This window comes from Panicum virgatum, chromosome 2N, assembly GCF_016808335.1.
Source record: "Panicum virgatum strain AP13 chromosome 2N, P.virgatum_v5, whole genome shotgun sequence".
Classification (NCBI taxonomy): Eukaryota; Viridiplantae; Streptophyta; class Magnoliopsida; order Poales; family Poaceae; genus Panicum; species Panicum virgatum.
The window spans coordinates 41,471,635-41,489,061 of record NC_053146.1 but is presented as its reverse complement, the minus strand read 5'-3'; the positions used below and the strand labels follow the sequence as shown (position 1 = coordinate 41,489,061).

Sequence of the window (17,427 nt, the reverse complement as noted above, 5' to 3'; positions counted from 1 at the left end):
CGCATTCTCGTCACGAGGAACATGGGACTGACACGAGCAACTCTTCCATTCGGTAATTTTTTTTGCTCCCAAATCTGTTTCTTGATCCACCAAAAGCAGCCGTAAACTAGAGCTGGAGCCATAACCCCAACAGTAATCGCATCCGTAACCATCGCTACCCCTGACAACCCGATCCCACAACGGGTGGCGCCACGCGTCAGAGACACTGAACACAAGCCAATCAACGAAACCAGAGTCCGTCACAACTCACAAGTCAGAAGGGAGGGAGCTCGGAATATAAAATTTCCCGCGAAAAGGCAAGCAGAGGAGACCCCGGATCGCCGGAGAGGAAGAGGTTAGGGAACAGGGATCAGGGGAATGGCCGAAGAGCTCAGCTGAGCCCACACCCGCGTCGGTCCGCGAGCGGAGAGACCGGCCTCGGACCAGCTGCTGCGCGATATGGACCAGCAGCAGGAGCGGGACCGGCGGCGCACGCTGCTTCTCGTGAACCTGGCATCCATCATGGAGCGCGCCGACGAGGCGCTGCTGCCGGCGGTGTACCGGGAGGTGGGCGCCGCGCTGCACGCCTCCCCCGCGGGGCTCGGCGCCCTCACGCTCTGCCGCTCCGCCGTGCAGGCCGCCTGCTACCCGCTCGCCGCCTACGCCGCCGCGCGCCACAACCGCGCGCACGTCATCGCCGTGGGGGCCTTCCTCTGGGCCGCCGCCACCTTCCTCGTCGTCGTCTCCGACACCTTCCTGCAGGTCCGTTCTCTGCTGCTACACGCGTAGGGGGCCGTGCAGTGTGTTGACTGTGAATCTGCTCTCGTAGAGATTGGGATCTAGCCACAAAATCAAAATCTTGAGGGCAATTACTCCAAATCTTGCTTTAGGGATGCTTAATTGCTGACACTGAAAATCGATACCGTCCATATCAGGTCGCAATCTCACGAGGCCTGAACGGCATCGGCCTAGCTCTGGTGGTGCCCTCCATCCAGTCCCTGGTCGCCGACTCCACCGACGACGGCACGCGCGGCTCGGCGTTCGGGTGGCTGCAGCTCGCCAGCAGCCTCGGGCTCATCTCCGGCGGCTTCGTCGGCCTGCTGCTGGCGCAGACCACGGTCCTCGGGATCGACGGCTGGCGCGTCGCCTTCCACCTCGTGGCCGCCATCAGCGTCGCCGTCGGGATCCTCAACTGGCCCTTCGCCGTTGACCCCCACTTCCCGGACGGCGCCGCCGGCGGCCGGCGTGACAGCAAGCAGCCCGCCACCGCGCGGGAGGTGGTGACGGAGATGATCGAGGAGGCCAAGTTCGTGGTGCGGATCCCCACGTTCCAGATCTTCGTGGCGCAGGGGGTTAGCGGCACGTTCCCCTGGTCGGCGCTCTCGTTCGCGTCCATGTGGCTGGAGCTCAAAGGGTTCAGCCACAGCGACACCGCCGTCCTCATGACCATCTTCTGGGTCGCCAGCTCCCTCGGCGGCCTGCTCGGGGGCAAGATGGGCGACTTCCTCGCCGTGCGGTACCCCGACGCCGGCAGGATCGTGCTCTCCCAGATCAGTCCCCTCTCGGCGGTGCCCATGGGCGCCGTGCTGCTGCTAGGCCTCCCCGACGACCCGTCCAAGGGCGTCTCCTACGCCCTTGTCCTCTTCATCATGGGCGTGCTCATGTCCTGGAAAGGCCCCGCTACAAACTTGTACTCCCTCCGTCCCAAAAAGACCGTAATTCTTTAACTCTTAGAAATTGTGTTTGACTGCTCGTCTTATTCAACTTTTTTTTACAAATATTATCACTTTTGTTATGACTTATTACATCACTAATGATATTTTAATAATTTTTTATTTGTCTTATAATATATATAAAAATTTTGAATAAGACGAGCGGTCAAACACAGTTTCTAAGAGTCAAAGAATTACAGTCTTTTTGGGACGGAGGGAGTAAGCCATGCTCTGCTTCTCACAAATCAAATTCTGGTACCTCCACAACTCAGCTTTTGGATTGAATTTGCTCTACTAGCAACAGTGGTATTTACTGCAATAATATGCTTTCACATTTACCGTAACTTCACCAAAATTCTTTATAAAAAAACTATCCAAGTAGTTATGAATTCTGAAAGAAGATTTGAAGAAAATTTTACTTTTAGTCCAAAGAGTGAGAAATCTGTCTACTGACATTGCCAATTGTTGCATATCTTGCAGCCCTATATTCGCGGAGATCGTCCCGGAGAAATCAAGAACAAGCATCTACGCCCTCAACCGGTCCTTCGAGTCGGTGCTATCATCGTTTGCCCCTCCGATCGTCGGTCTCTTGGCTCAGCGAGTGTATGGGTACAAGCCAGACGATAAGGGGGAGAGTGTTCAGCAGGACCGGGACAACGCCGCCTCCTTAACCAAGGCATTGTACACGTCCATCGCGATACCGTTCATGCTCTGCACGGCCATATACTCGTTCCTGTACTGCAGCTACCCCCGGGACAGGGAGCGTGCGCGGATGCAGTCCCTAATCGAGTCGGAGCTGCAGCAGATGGAGCACGAGAGCACTTGCCTGGAAGACGGCGATGGCCGGCCCAAGGTCTTCGCCTCGGCGAATGATGGTGAACGAGCTACTATTGGTGTCACCTATGACCATGAGGAGGCTGTCGAGGCTGAGAAGGACACCGTGAGCCTGTTGGCCAACCGGGAATCATCATAGGAATTGGGGATTTTCAGAGTGAGAAATTGTTGGGTGAAAGCTCGTTTCAAATTTAGGGGAAATTGTAATGCTCGAAGATATCGGCTTGTTTATTCTCTTGTGGTGCTAGAAAGTGTTTAGTGTACAACAATTGTATTGATTTCTTGGAGAAGGAAAAATGGACGCATACAGGAATTCAGTTTGTTGCTGATGCAAGTGGTGGCGAATTCAGCCACTGTTTGCTTGCACTCGAAAATGACATGTACTTGGTCACTACTCCAGTTTTTGGGGCTGCTAAGATTGAATAAACAATACAGAACTTGCTTTTAAAAACTTCATTTTTATAAAAAAACAATTGACAATGAAACATCAAAAACTCTTGTGCTCTACTGCTCTTCGATCTCTGTGGTCATGAAGTCGACTTTGAAGCATGGTCATGTGGTGTGTTGCCTCGGACCAAAAGTGATTAAACAACTTGGCACAGAGCAGCACCCAACAATTCACCCAACAATTTCTCACTCTGAAAATTTCCATTATCTATTTTCAGAGTGAGAAATTGTTGGGTGGATGTAATTCAGAGTGAGAAATTGTTGGGTGGATGTAATTCGCCGTCAGCCATTCACGTGATAGATTAGGGGTAATTACATTATCTATTTTGTTGTAAGTTCATTCCCCACTTTTGAAGACAAGAGAATTGCAAGCAGGAGGCAGCTAGCATTGCCAATTGCCATCCTGTAGTCATGCTAAGTCACTGACTAGATGGCCAAACCAGCAAACGAAGAAGCTGTTCAAGTTTCCTCGCTTGGCTGACACGATTGTGATTTGTCCGAGAACCTTTTCTAGTGAAGCAGCTTCACTGATGAAGTTGAAGTTGTTTTAAAAATTATTTGGCAAAACAGTTTTCATTAAGGTGAAACTGGTTGAAACCACATTTTATGGCTTCATCCCGCTAGTGGAAGCCAAAAGGGGTTTCATGGACAACTCAGGCTTGAAGCCGATCCAAAAATACCCCTTGGGTGAAGCTCTGTGTCAAGCCATCCAAGAAGCTGTGCTAAAGAGGCCCAAGTGTTGGTAGATTGTGTCCTTTATTTCCCGTGTGCTTTCTTGCAATTTAGCAGTTTTTTTCGCTTGACGAGAAGCGGGATCCTTGATGATTTTTTTTTTCATCCATGTTCAACCCTAGAGGAATAAAAAGTGGTCATTATTTGTTGCCATTAGAAACGAACTTCTCCAACATCCAATTATGTCTATTTTTTTCTTCACTTTAAAAAGTGTTATGTTAACCGTACAACAACCTAAAGGTAAACATATACTCCCACTATTCTTAGATAATATAATGTTTAGGAAAGCTAGTTATTTTAATTAAAATAATTACTTATCCTAACACATCCTGTATGCGTCAAATCCAACCGTGAAGCCAGCGGCAATTGGCTTTCACAGCCCTAGAACAAAGCAAGCGGGGAGAAATACAGATACATCCTCGGTCACCTGCAGCACGCTCCGGCACTCGAAAGGAACTGCAACACGATAGGGTCAACGCCAAGCTGATGGTGTGTGATGCGCTGCCTCGTAACACGTGTTCCTGAACCATAAGATACAGAACAACATGGTACAAAAATAAATTTCACAAACAAAAAAGTCAGGCAATCACGCGATGGGGCCATTATATTATTAGCCCGTCCTAATCTAATCTCCTGCCCCTGATTACAATTTAGTACAAGGTAACAACACGTCAAACAGGAGACAGCTGATAGCAGGCCATCACCCACACGGCCAGTGCCACACCACCATCCCCTGCGTGTAACTCCTGTTCTCGAACTGACAAGTGGGACCCACGGGGAGCCAGCTGACCAGCCAATGGGAAGCTCCCCAACTCCCTCGCCTCGCTCGCGTTTTGCCTCTTTTGCCTGCTACGATCCCAAGTCAACGTGCCACCCTACCTGCCTCCGTCACTGACATGATGTCCCACAGGTATGGTGTCCCACATGTCATTGAACCGCACAGCCTCTCCTGGATCTCTGCTCCAACTGAAGACGAGCGGTAATATAAAATGGGACCCCCGCGGAGAGAAGACCCCAGAACCCAGATCGCCGGCCGGTGGCCTGCTTGCTTGCTTGCCTGCCAATGGTGGCTGCCCATACCGGCAGCGACCCCAAGCCGCGGAGCTGAGCAGCGTCTAGCCCGACGAGAGGAGAGGCGCGAGCGCGGAGGTCCCGGAAGGATGGGGGCGGCGGCGGCGGGGCCGCAGGGGCGGCGGACGCTGGTGCTGGTGAACCTGGCGTCCATCATGGAGCGCGCCGACGAGGCGCTGTTGCCGGCGGTGTACCGGGAGGTGGGCGCCGCGCTGCACGCCACGCCCACGGGGCTCGGCGCCCTCACGCTGTACCGCTCCATCGTGCAGGCCGCCTGCTACCCGGTGGCCGCCTACGCCGCCTCGCGCCACAACCGCGCCCACGTCATCGCGCTGGGGGCCTTCCTCTGGGCGGCCGCCACCTTCCTCGTCGCCGTCTCCGACACCTTCCTCCAGGTGAGCCACCCCGACCGCCGGCGGACATGCCGCTTGCCTAATTTTTGGATTTGGTGAGAAAAAAAAAACACATTGCAAACGCGTCTGCGCGTAGGAGTTAGGAAGAAGAGGTCTCTGTATTGTAGGTGTGTCTCAGCGTCAATGTCCTCCGATATTTTGCTGTTGTTAGTTCATCAATTCAGTCTAGTAGGTGGGGGAATGTCTATAAAGTTTTAGCAAAGATAGTGGTAAATTTTTTCAAAAAAGGTGAGATTTTCCAAGATGTCACCCGGAAAGTGAAATTTTTGGTTTTGTGGGAACCTTGCTTAAAATCTGTGAATTCCTGTGGAAACGTTGACTTAGTGCCGGTGTTGTTGAACCATTCAGTTTTTTTCTTCACTTAATTCTTGACTAGGCAACAACCTGGAAGCAGTATCTGTCAACTGTCATCTCTTTGAATTCTTCCACATGACGTGTATTTAGGGGAAAACGAAGTACTTCCTGACAGCTGATGCCGAAAACGACGATGGGGCAATGCTGGTGTAGTTGCTTGCTACTTGTGGCCAAGATTGGTACCCCTTCAAACAAAAATATGACAGAATCGGAATATCTGAATCATGGTTAATTTCCAACCATACAGAAGGATTTAGGTTCCAACATTTCTATGTTTCCGTCCTGTAAACTGACACTTAAAACTGCTGGTTTCTCAGGTAGCAGTGTCAAGAGGCTTGAACGGCATTGGTCTAGCTCTGGTCATACCAGCAGTCCAGTCGCTGGTCGCCGACTCCACTGACGACGACAACCGTGGTGCCGCTTTCGGCTGGCTGCAGCTGACCAGCAGCATAGGCTCCATATTTGGGGGGTTCTTTGCCTTGATGCTGGCACAAACCACATTCTTGGGGATCGCTGGATGGCGCATCGCCTTCCATCTCGTCGCAATCGTCAGCGTCATCGTAGGCCTTCTCGTGTGGCTCTTCGTCGTGGATCCCCATTTCCCCGCGAACAACATCGGCTCGCATGCCGCACCGATGAGCAAAAAGTCTGCACTGGAAGAGGCGAGGGAGCTTATCATCGAGGCCAAGTCTATAATTCAGATCCCAACGTTCCAGGTCTTCGTTGCTCAGGGTGTCAGCGGCTCGTTCCCATGGTCAGCGCTGTCCTTCATGTCCATGTGGCTTGAGCTCATCGGGTTCAGCCATGAGGATACTGCCATTTTCACGACAATCTTCGCGGTCGCCACCTCCATTGGCGGTCTTCTTGGTGGCAAGATGGGGGATTTCCTCGCCCAGCGGTACCCGAACGCCGGGAGGATCATCCTGTCGCAGATAAGCGCTGGCTCAGCTGTTCCATTGGCTGCTGTTCTTCTGCTGGGGCTGCCTGATGATCCATCCAGATCCAGTGGTGTAGCCCATGGGCTTGTTTTGTTCATCATGGGACTCATCATCTCCTGGAATGGAGCTGCTACAAACTGGTATGTCGTCACACATGCATTTTCTCCTTGAATCTTAAACTCTGATTCCAAACTTTTTGGGTGCATGGTACTAACAAAGTTTGCCTCCTATTTGCGTCAATTGCTGACTTCATTTTTGTCCAATCAATATAGCTGCCTGATGTTAAAAACTCTTGCTTCTTGTACAGCCCGATCTTCGCGGAGATTGTGCCCGAGAAGCAAAGAACAAGCATTTATGCTCTGGACAGGACTTTCGAGTCTATTCTTGCTTCATTTGCGCCTCCTGTCGTCGGCTTATTGTCGCAGCACCTCTATGGTTTCAAACCGGATGACAAAGGGAGCAGCCCTGAACAAGACCGGGAGAACGCTGCATCGCTGGCCAAGGCGCTGTACACGGCCATTTCCATACCAATGGTAATCTGCACCTCCATATACACTTTCATGTACCGCACTTACCCTCGAGACAGGGAGCGTGCGCGCATGCAGTCTATGATTCAGACAGAGTTGGATCAGATTGAACTTGGGGGTTCGCATTTTGGATGTGGTGACGACAGGTTTGAGCTCTTTGATACGGTGAACGCTGGTGAAAAAAATGATCAGGTTGATGGCAGTTATGGCACTGAAGAATCTGCTGAGGCCGATGCTGGCACTGAAAAACTACTAGGAAACCATGAGTAGTGACAAACCACGAGTCTAGGAAAGAGGATACTTCTGCAGATTTTAGGAAATTGTAACACGGCAATGAATGTGATTGACCAAAGTGAACATCTTTGTTTATGCTGCTACTGCTACTATGCAACACATCCCACTGACTTGGACACTTCGTGATCTACATGAGCTTCAATGTTTTTCTAGAGACAAAGGAGCTTTACTGTTTTTTCTTTTTTAAAAAATTGACTAGCAGGTAAACTGCTGGGCTTGTTTTAATTTAGGGAGAAGAAACGAAGTAAACCAAATATATACAGAGATAAAAAAAAATGAATTCAAAAGATAGCCACGGTGCAACACAAAGCTCACTAGCTTGGTTAATCTCACGCAGACACTTTTTGCGGCCATGCACCAGATCCTTACCTCTGTCTTGCATTTGGCCAGAAGAGACTCCACTTTGCAATGATGATGGTCAAAATTCAGAAACTTTTGCTCCTTCAACGATTCCCAAGCCACAGGGAGTGTGAGGATAGCAATTAGCAGCTGAACCAAATGGCCATCTAGTTTTAACAGCTTTTGTTGCAAATTCATGTGCAAAGGTTTTTAAAGTTACAATTCATGTTCAAAGTTCAGCTATCTTGCTCCCTATATTTTAGGGCGCGTTTGGCAAGACTCTGGCTCATGAACGGAGCGGCGGGGGCCTATCCAAAGTTCCAAGCATCAGGATGATAGTACGGTGTTTAAACTAGACTCTGCAGACCGCAGCTCACCTGCAACTTGGTAGTAGGAATTAGTAGTTAATTGTACACATGCTGCAAAACCTTTGCTGCTCTTGAAAGATTCTCCGGCCTCACGCTTCCCGCCGATCGCCGTTGACTACAAAGCACGGTGGTGGAGGCGGCGGTGGTAGCAGTAGCACGCCATGGCGGAGCAGCAGCTGGGCAGGAGGCAGCGGCGCTCGCGGCGGGCGACGCTGCTCCTGGCGTTCGCGGCGCTGGCGATGGAGCGCGCCGACGCGGCGCTGCTCCCGGCGGTGTACCGCGAGATCGGCGCCGCGCTGGAGGCCTCACCCACGGCGCTCGGCTCCATCGCGCTGTCTCGCTCCGTCGTGCAGACCGCCTGCTAACCACTCGCCGCCTACCTGGCGGCGCGCCACGACCGCCTCACGGTCATCGCGCTCGGCGCCTTCGTCTGGGCGGTGGCCACCTTCCTCATTGGCTTCACCACCACCTTCCCACAGGTACGCCGAGGCGGTCGCCAGCTTCCGTGTCGCTTCCCCTTGGCCGCGGCCGAACTCAATGTCCTGGGAACAATGCGCAGATGGCGGTGACCGCGGCGTTGAACGGCGTCGGGCTGGTGCTGCAGATCCCGGCGATCTTCGCCTTCGTCGCCGACTCCGTCGAGGGCGCCAGTAGGGGCATGGCGTTCGGGTGGCTCGCGGTGGCCGGGAAGGCCGGCACCGTGGCCGGCACCTCCCTCGGCCTCCTCATGGCGCCGACCTCGTTCTTGGGGCTGCCCGGCTGGCGGCTCGCCTTCCTTTTGCTCGGCGTCTTGGGCGCTGCGGTTGGTGTGTCCATCCGCGCGTTCGCCGCCAGCGATGCCGCAAGAGGCCGCGTGGTGACCCCGGCCGCCGTCAAGCCGGTGCGGGAGGAGCTGCAGGAGTTCGCCAGGGAGGCCAAGGCCGTGATGCGGGTCCCGTCGTTCCAGGTCATCATCGCGCAGGGCCTCACCGGGTCGTTCCCCTGGTCCGCGCTGCAGTTCACGGCGATGTGGCTCGAGCTCGTCGGGTTCTCCCACGGCGAGACGGCGGCGCTGATGACGCTGTTCAAGGTCGCCACGTCGCTGGGCGCGCTCTTCGGCGGCAAGATGGGGGACGCCCTCGCCCGGCGGTTCAGGAACTCGGGCCGCATCGTCCTCTCGCAGATCAGCTCCGGCTCCGCGATCCCCCTCGCCGGCGTCCTCCTCCTCGCCCTACCCAACGACCCGTCCACCACGGCCAGGCACGGCGCCGCGCTGTTCGTCCTGGGGATCATGGCCTCCTGGAACGGCACCGCCACCAACAGCCCGATACTGGCGGAGATCGTCCCGCCGCGAGCGATGACGACCGTGTTCGCGCTGGACCGGACGTTCGAGGCCGTGCTCGCCTCGTTCGCGCCCCCGGTGGTCGGCATGCTCGCCGAGCGCCTGTACGGCTACAAGCTAGCGCGCTCCGCAGCGGGCGGCGGCGGCGTCGACGCCGCCGACGTCGAGATGGAGCGGCACAACGCGACGTCCCTCGCCAGGGCGATATACACCTCCATTGCCGTGCCCATGGCGCTGTGCTGCGCCATCTACTCGTTCCTGTACTGCACGTACCCCAAGGACAGAGAGGTGGCGCGGGCTGAGGCGGCGCGAGATAGAGGGGGCCACGGCGGTGAAGGATCTGACACCGAGGATGAAGAAGGCGACGGCGAGAGGAAGCTGCTGCCGCAGTGAGCCGGCCGTGTGGTCTGTCGGATGCGTGTGGTGGGGAATGACACCGGCGTCGGTCGGGGAAGGAAGATCAAGAGGTCGGAGGCGCAGGCGCTGGATGATGCAACGTTGGCAGCAGCGGGCGCTTTTGGGATGGACGGATGGTGATAGGAAAAAAGGGGTACCCGGAAAAAAGGGAGAGGGACAGAATAACAATTGAATTACTCCTATTTAGCTATCATCAACCCTTGTGGCCATGTAGCAGTTTCTAAAACACATAAATTTGAAATGGATATGACTATTATAGATTCAAAGATAATACCTATATTATTAAGTAATATATTTATCGGTTCGTGATATATTTGGGTTATTGATTCTCCCTCTATTCCAAATTATCAGTTATTTTAGTTTTTCTAAATTCATAGATTTTGCTATGCTCGTGTATAGAGGCCTATGAATCTAGAAAAAAGATAAAATGGCTAATAATTTGAAATGGATGAAGTATTTTCCATATTTTTCCATCTCATCGTACATGTGCGTGTATTGTGATATAGTACTTTAGCTCATATCAGAATTATGCATCGTAGAACTTTAGCTGCAATCACTCTGTTCGCTTGGCTGGTTAGCCAAGCATCCAGCAGTGTTTTTCTCTCATACCAAATCAGCACCAGCCACCAGCCACCAACCATCAGCCAACTAGAAGTAATGTTCTCTCATAACATAATGATGTGATGATATCTGTTCTCACTTCTCGGGGGGAAATGCCCAATGTGAAAACCTCATCTTCCTATTCACTTTCCCGCGTTCGCTAACAATTTCGCCGTATCAGCCTCGAGCAACTCCCTGTTATCACACATAGCACTAACCATGCCTCTCTCACCATCATCCCTCCGGTCGAAAACCTCGCGCCGTCCAATGTCGTCTTCTAGGCAGGAACCGCCAAGCTCCATCTGCTCCGGCTCCGATTCAACCAGAGACTCCATGCGCGCGTGCTCCCTGTCTCGAGGGTAACTGCAGTACATGAACGAGTACATGGAGGCACAGACTACGAATGGCACCGCGATAGCCATGTACAGTGCCTTGGCTAAAGAATCCGCATTCCGCCGGTCCTGTCCAACGCTCCCCCCCTCGCCATCCGGCGTGTACCCGTACACGCGCTGAGCTAGGATGCCAACGATCGGGGGCGCGAACGATGACAGTGCCGCCTCCAAGGACTTGTCGAGAGCGTAGATGCTTGTTCTTGACCTCTCCGGAACGATTTCAGCGAAAATAGGGCTGCAGAAGGAGCGAATTTCAGTCCCCTAATTATACTAGTTAAGCGAATGTAAATGCTATCACGTACTAAGGTGTGGAGTTAAGAGAACAATTATAGGAGATGAATGGCTTACAAGTTCGTGGCGGGGCCGTTCCAGGAGATGAACATGCCCATGACCAACAGGACGGCGCCGTAGGCGGCGCCGGTGGACGGGTCGGCAGGGAGGCCCCGCAGCAGCACGGCAGCCAAGGGCACGGCCGAGCCGGAGCTGATCTGCGACAGGACGATCCTCCCGGCGTTCGGGTACCGCAAGGCGAGGGCGTCGCCCATCTTGCCGCCGAGCAGGCCACCGAGGGATCTCCCTACCCAGAAGACGGTCATGAGGGCGGCGGTGTCGCCATGGCTGAAGCCGGTGAGCTCGAGCCACATGGGCGCAAAGGAGAGCGCCGACCAAGGGAACGAGCCGCTGACACCCTGCGCCACGAAGATCCGGAACGTCGGGATCCGCACCACGCGCTTGGCCTCCCTGATCATCTCCATCGCGACCTGCCGGGCGGTGGCAGGTTGCGCGGCGACTGGCCTGCCGTCGCGCCGGCGGTAGCCGGCGTGGTCGCTCGTCGAGAAATGGGGGTCCACGGCCAGGAGCCAGTTCAGCGCGCCCACGGCCACGCTGATGGCCGCCACGAGGTGGAATGCGACGCGCCAGCCGGCGACCCCGAGGACCGTGGTCTGCGCCAGCAGCAGGCCGACGAGGCCGCCGGAGACGTGGCCAAGGCTGCTGGCGAGCTGCAGCCACCCGAACGCCGAGCCGCGCGTGCCGTCGTCGGTGGAGTCGGCCACCAGTGACAGGATCGACGGCACTACCAGAGCTAGGCCGATGCCATTCAGGCCTCGTGAGATTGCAACCTGACACACACATGAAAGTAGAGTATTCCCCACAGCAAGATTCAATTTCCTGGCAAGATTCACTACATCTCGAGATCTCTGGCAGAGCAGATCTACAATCCACCACCAGCGCCAGCGCACGGACCTGTACGAAGGTGTCCGAGACGCCGACGAGGAAGGTGGCGGCGGCCCAGAGGAAGGCGCCGGCGGCGATGACGTGCGCGCGGTCGTGCCGCGCGGCGGCGTAGGCGGCGAGCGGGTAGCAGGCGGCCTGCACGAGGGAGCGGCACAGCGTGAGGGCGCCGAGCCCCGCGGGCGTGGCGTGCAGGGCGGCGCCCACCTCACGGTACACCGCCGGCAGGAGCGCCTCGTCGGCGCGCTCCATGACGGACGCCAGGCTCACCAGCAGCAGCGTGCGCCGCCGGTCCCTCTCCCGCCGCTCCATGATCCGGTTCTCCTCTGTGGCGTCCTCTTCGCGGGAAATTTTATATTTCCAACTTGTGTGCTTGTGGCGTATTACGCAGGGCGTGCCTCGTGGCATCTGTTTTGTGTCTATGACATGCTAGCACAAGTGGTGAGTTCTCTGTGGGGCCAGCATGCAACCGACTTGGGTACAGAACCAGACATGATCGTTGTTTACTTGTGCCATTTAGTATTATTAAGGAGCTACCGTATGCATTACTTTGCCAGAATCAGATATAGATTAGGCATTCTTTTGGGGGATCATGCAATAGATTAGGGCCTCGTTGCATGCGAGCGACTGATTCCCCTGTTTTTTAAGCAAATACTGTATTTTTTCCGGTACCATTTCTAAGCACGGCGCTATTTTTTATTTATTTATTTTGGACGTATAAGGCTACAAGCCCCCCTGTTGGCCGTGCGTGCACGTTTATGTAAACTAGAATTTCGCTCACGCGACGAGTGCAGCAACTCACCCCAGTGCAGAGCTAATGACAGGGGCCCGGGTTCTTCCATGCCCATGCGACTAGAAGAAAAAAAAAAGGTTACTAGAAAACTGTGCAAAAGAAAACACAAAGCGGCCTACCATAAACCATACAAATGGGTCAAGGGGAGAAAAAAACTTTAGCGCCCACCGTGGGGCTCGAACCCACGACCACAAGGTTAAGAGCCTTGCGCTCTACCGACTGAGCTAGACGGGCTTGTTGTGTGGGCCTCCCCTTCCATTTGATCCGTTTCTTACGCGGCAACAGACTGCAGCGAGTCTCGTAATTTCCATCTAGCAAAAACTGTTGCGTGCATCAAACTTCAGGTATTCAGCTAAGGTCATCGTGCACTACAATCTCATTCCTGATGGCAAGGAAATCTCATTCGATTGCTTCATCAATATATCTAAAATCACAAACTTTTATTCATCCTACCCAACTCTTCAACCCAGCTTGCTCAAGTTCAAACTATTCATATATTCTCCCGCCTAAGCCTGAAAAAAAAAAATACTCACTACATAACCATAACCGATTGAAACGTGCCACAAAAGCCGCACCGACCGATTGAAAGTCCATGTGAGCAGACCGCGTATACACTCCCAATCATAATCTCATTCGATTGCTTCATCAATATATCTAAAATCACAAACTTTTATTCATCCTACCCAACTCTTCAACCCAGCTTGCTCAAGTTCAAACTATTCATATATTCTCCCGCCTAGCCTGAAAAAAAAAAATACTCACTACATAACCATAACCGATTGAAACGTGCCACAAAAGCCGCACCGACCGATTGAAAGTCCATGTGAGCAGACCGCGTATACACTCCCAATCATTTTCAGGAGTTGCCTCGCACAATACACGGTGGTTCCTGTACGATCCCAGAGGCAGAGCTACGCAGACCTCTGTTTGAACTCCATGGAGCTTTCTTTGTCATATGATTGCTGGGTTACCTGGCACTGCCACTCTGCTGAGCCTGCCGATCCATTAGTGCTTTTTCATCATCATCTGCATCAAAATCTTCCTCGCTGTACTCCATATCAATCACAGTGGTGCCATCCTTGCTTCCAGCGTAATCTCCCACTCCAAGGCATCTTTCCAGCTCAATCTGCTGCATCTCTGATGCAATAAGACTATCCATTCTTGCCCTCTCCCTGTCGCGTGGGTATGTCCAGTACAGCAGGGAATACATGATGCAGCATAGGAGCATAGGGATGGCGATTGCTGTGCAAAGCGCTTTGGCAAGGGCACTGCCGTTTGACTTGTCCCTGCCAACACTGTCAGCCCCAGCTCCATAGGAGATGGGTTTGTAGCCATACACATACTCGGCTAAGAAACCAACAGTAGGTGGAGCAAATGAGCATAACACTGACTCAAAAGTACGGTCCAACGCATAGACACTAGTCCTTGACCTCTCAGGAACGATCTCTGCGAATATGGGGCTGCACATGAAACAGAATCATTATTGCTAACATGCAGAATTTCATATACTAGCTGCGCTTCCAAGTCATAAAACATGTAAAAATTCTAAAAATTCAGTAAAGTAATAATGCTGAAATGGATGCCTTATGCATACTTCGGTGTTGAATGTTGAATAAGAAATGGATCAAACAACAGATGACAATGTACTTACCTGTTTGTAGCAGGACCATTCCAGGAGATGGTCAGGCCCATAGTAAACATGACAAGTCCATGCAAGAAACCAGAAGAGTCATCAGGTAGCCCTAACATCAATAGTGCAGCCAGTGGAATAGCAGACGCTGAGCTTATCTGTGCCAGGACAATTCGGCCAGAATCTGGGAAGCGGATGGCAAAGTGGTCCCCCATCTTTCCACCTAATACCCCTCCAAGTGAGCTTGCCAATACAAATGTTATCATGAGAAGTCCAGTTTTGCTGCGTGGAAAGCCCATCAGCTCCAACCACATTGGGGCAAAGGATAGGGCAGACCATGGAAACGAACCTGTGATGCCCTGGGCTACGATGATCTGAAATGACGAGATTCGGACAACAGCTTTGGCTTTTCTCACTAAATCCTTCATCTCTTCCCAAGCAGACTTGTGCAAGAGTTGCTCGCCATTTCCAACATGGACGAAATGGGGGTCCACTGCATATAGGCCTACCAGTGCACCGACTACCACACTGATGAAGCCAACAATGTGAAATGCAGCGCGCCAACCCGCAATACCCATGACTGTGGTTGATGCCAACATCAGGGAAAACATACCACCAATAATTGAACCAACGTTGCCTGTGAGTTGAAGCCATCCAAATGCGGCGCCACGGGTATTGTCATCAGAGCAATCTGCCACTAGAGACTGGATTGCAGGGGTGACAAGCGCAAGGCCAATACCATTCAATCCTCTAGCTACTGCTACCTGCTCAAGAAAGCATTTTCATGCAAGAGAAACATGTTGTTATCCTCTTTTTTTATGAATCAAAAGAGGGGGGGGGGGGGGGGGCGCATGAGCCCACCTTAACTTTTGTATTTCATCTATCATTCAAACAAGTGCATAGGAGGACTTCTAAGAAAACATGGGGCTAGGAGGATAAAGCACAGAGCTGTGTAATATCGTATTTCATTGATCTATTATTTACACAACTCAATATTCAATTGAGTACAGAGTTTATCTTAAAATGAATTTCACTGCATACAAATTGACATAGCAAAATGTCTGACAAACTCTATCGGGTTTGTCTAAATTCAATTTTGATCAGTAAACAATGACATTTGACCTGACACAGAGATTCAACCAGATTTGAGTCAGATTGAAATGGTTTTATATTAAAAAGACAGCAAGCAAAGTCCACACTGCTGTATCATTTGAGTACACAAAAAGATCATAGATGAGTCAAACTATTTTTTTATGAACTTATTTTTTTCCCGATGAACGAGTTAAACTAATTAAGCAACTCTTCATATAGTAAAACAGGAATGAAAAGATATCAGATATTACCTTAATGCATATCAGATAGTCGCACATGAATGTATGAATTTGGAATAGAAAACAAAGGGGAAACAAATCGACTGTTAGACATGGATATGGCAGTTATAGTACACCCAACTCCTGTGTTTGGTTGAGCCACATTAAATCCATTGTTTGCAAACTACAACTGCAGGTTGATTGTGATGTAATTCAGAATTTCGTGCAAGCATATTCTTCTGTTACCTTAATATAAACTTGGTTTATTTGCAGCATGTCAAATTTCACAGCTAATGTGCCTAAGAAAACGCGCAAAACTGCACAAGGAAGCTATAATTTGAGTCCTCATCAGCTTTTGGCAGCAAAGCACAACCACAAACTACTGTAGCAAAAGAAATGAATCATTTGCGGAGCCACCGAGGTAGCTAACCGAAGCATATACCCCAAATTATACCACTACCCGATCAAAGACTGAGCAGAATTGGACCAGTACCCTACCGACTAGCCGAAAGTATTCCATGGCGAAAAAATAAAGGCGTAGGATAAAGTAAGTATATAAAAAAGGCGTATATATATAGGAAGATAAATAGGGATCTCCTGAGAACGGACCTGGGCGAAGGTCTCGGAGACGCCGACGAGGAAGGTGGCGGCGGCCCAGAGGACGGCCCCCACGGCGATGACGTGGGCGCGGTTGTACCGCTCGGCGGCGTAGGCGGCGAGCGGGTAGCAGGCGGCCTGCACGAGGGAGCGGTAGAGCGTGAGCGCGCCGAGCCCCATGGGCGTGGCGTGCAGCTCGGCCCCCACCTCCTGGTACACCGCGGGCAGCAGCGCCTCGTCGGCGCGCTCCATGATGGCCGCCAGGTTCACCAGCGCCCGCGTCCGCCTCGCCGCTGCCGCGTCCATGGCGGCCGCCCGGCGCCCGGCTTCGCGCACGCGGCGGTGGCCTGGTCGCTGATCCGCAAGGCGCCCCTGGATGCGGACTGGGGGGAGCAAGCAAAGCAAGCAAGCGCGGTGGTGTCCTCCGCGAGAGCGGCGAGATTTTCGTTGGAAAAAAATAATGCTCGAAGGGGAAGGGGAAATGCTGGTTGTTGCGAAGTGGGAACAGACACAGACCGAACGGTGGCGTTTGCCGTCGTCGTCTCCCCGACGCGTTTGGAACTGGAAGCTGCAGCGCATGTGAACGCCGCTAGGATCCCGTTGACCATGCTCGTATCAGAATTTTACCGTTGACCTCCCACATCACATCAGTCCCACTGGCCTTGTTTGATTAGTTCTTGTGCTAGGAATAGTAATATTTTAACGACTAATTATGATATCAAACAAAATTAGTTTGCAAAATCAACTCTAGAAATCCTACACTAGGAACTCTAAAGAATCTAATAAGGTTTTTGACTGTGTAATTAGAGAATAGTTTATGTAGCATCACTGTAATTAATCATCGATTAATTACCGTCATTATATTCGTCGCAAAAAATTACATCCATCCCTAAAAAAAATTTGAAAATAAACTTCATTTAGTATTCTATATATACGATAGTTTTTTTTCGAGAAATGTGCGGATCGTAGTGCGATACAAACAAAATCTTGTTGTTTCTTGGGAGTTTCGATGGATTTCTTTTTCGACGAAAGGCAAAAGTTTTGATGGATTTTAGCACCGGATGAGCTGTTGCACAGACACGAGACACACACTGCACCTAACAATAGTTCCAATGGGAAAAGCAGC

The 17,427-nt window shown here is 52.0% G+C and overlaps 5 protein-coding genes and 1 non-coding gene across 7 annotated transcripts; 3 read left to right on the top strand and 3 right to left on the bottom strand.

Annotated features, from left to right (window-relative positions):
* The first annotated feature begins 347 nt into the window (after window positions 1–347).
* Window positions 348–2,828, top strand: LOC120658840. The gene is made up of 3 exons (XM_039936996.1): window positions 348–741; window positions 915–1,669; window positions 2,172–2,828. The coding sequence occupies exons 1-3, from the start codon at window positions 439–441 to the stop codon at window positions 2,662–2,664; spliced, it is 1,551 nt and encodes a 516-aa protein (XP_039792930.1). The 5' UTR covers window positions 348–438; the 3' UTR covers window positions 2,665–2,828.
* Window positions 2,829–4,635: 1,807 nt separating this feature from the next.
* On the top strand, window positions 4,636–7,453 carry LOC120660515. Of its 2 annotated transcripts, none has more exons than XM_039939065.1 (3): window positions 4,636–5,170; window positions 5,860–6,620; window positions 6,788–7,453. In XM_039939065.1, exons 1-3 carry the CDS (start codon window positions 4,694–4,696, stop codon window positions 7,275–7,277), a joined length of 1,728 nt encoding a protein of 575 aa, XP_039794999.1. In that variant the 5' UTR covers window positions 4,636–4,693; the 3' UTR covers window positions 7,278–7,453. The 2 variants fall into 2 exon arrangements, with proteins under 2 accessions (XP_039794999.1, XP_039795000.1); XM_039939066.1 differs by lacking the exon at window positions 4,636–5,170 and adding an exon at window positions 5,182–5,769.
* A 1,114-nt stretch (window positions 7,454–8,567) lies between these two features.
* Window positions 8,568–9,722, top strand: LOC120662636. Its single transcript, XM_039941742.1, has one exon. The coding sequence runs from the start codon at window positions 8,568–8,570 to the stop codon at window positions 9,720–9,722; it is 1,155 nt and encodes a 384-aa protein (XP_039797676.1).
* Window positions 9,723–10,264: 542 nt separating this feature from the next.
* On the bottom strand, window positions 10,265–12,283 carry LOC120662635. The gene is made up of 3 exons (XM_039941740.1): window positions 11,984–12,283; window positions 11,087–11,859; window positions 10,265–10,973 (listed from the first exon to the last, which is right to left on the bottom strand). Exons 1-3 carry the CDS (start codon window positions 12,281–12,283, stop codon window positions 10,490–10,492), a joined length of 1,557 nt encoding a protein of 518 aa, XP_039797674.1. The 3' UTR covers window positions 10,265–10,489.
* A 642-nt stretch (window positions 12,284–12,925) lies between these two features.
* Window positions 12,926–12,998, bottom strand: TRNAK-CUU. Its single transcript has one exon. It is a non-coding gene; the product is annotated as a tRNA-Lys (tRNA).
* Window positions 12,999–13,415: 417 nt separating this feature from the next.
* Window positions 13,416–16,759, bottom strand: LOC120660514 (protein spinster homolog 3-like). Its single transcript, XM_039939064.1, has 3 exons — window positions 16,314–16,759; window positions 14,416–15,158; window positions 13,416–14,224 (listed from the first exon to the last, which is right to left on the bottom strand). Exons 1-3 carry the CDS (start codon window positions 16,605–16,607, stop codon window positions 13,732–13,734), a joined length of 1,530 nt encoding a protein of 509 aa, XP_039794998.1. The 5' UTR covers window positions 16,608–16,759; the 3' UTR covers window positions 13,416–13,731.
* Between the last annotated feature and the right edge of the window lie 668 nt (window positions 16,760–17,427).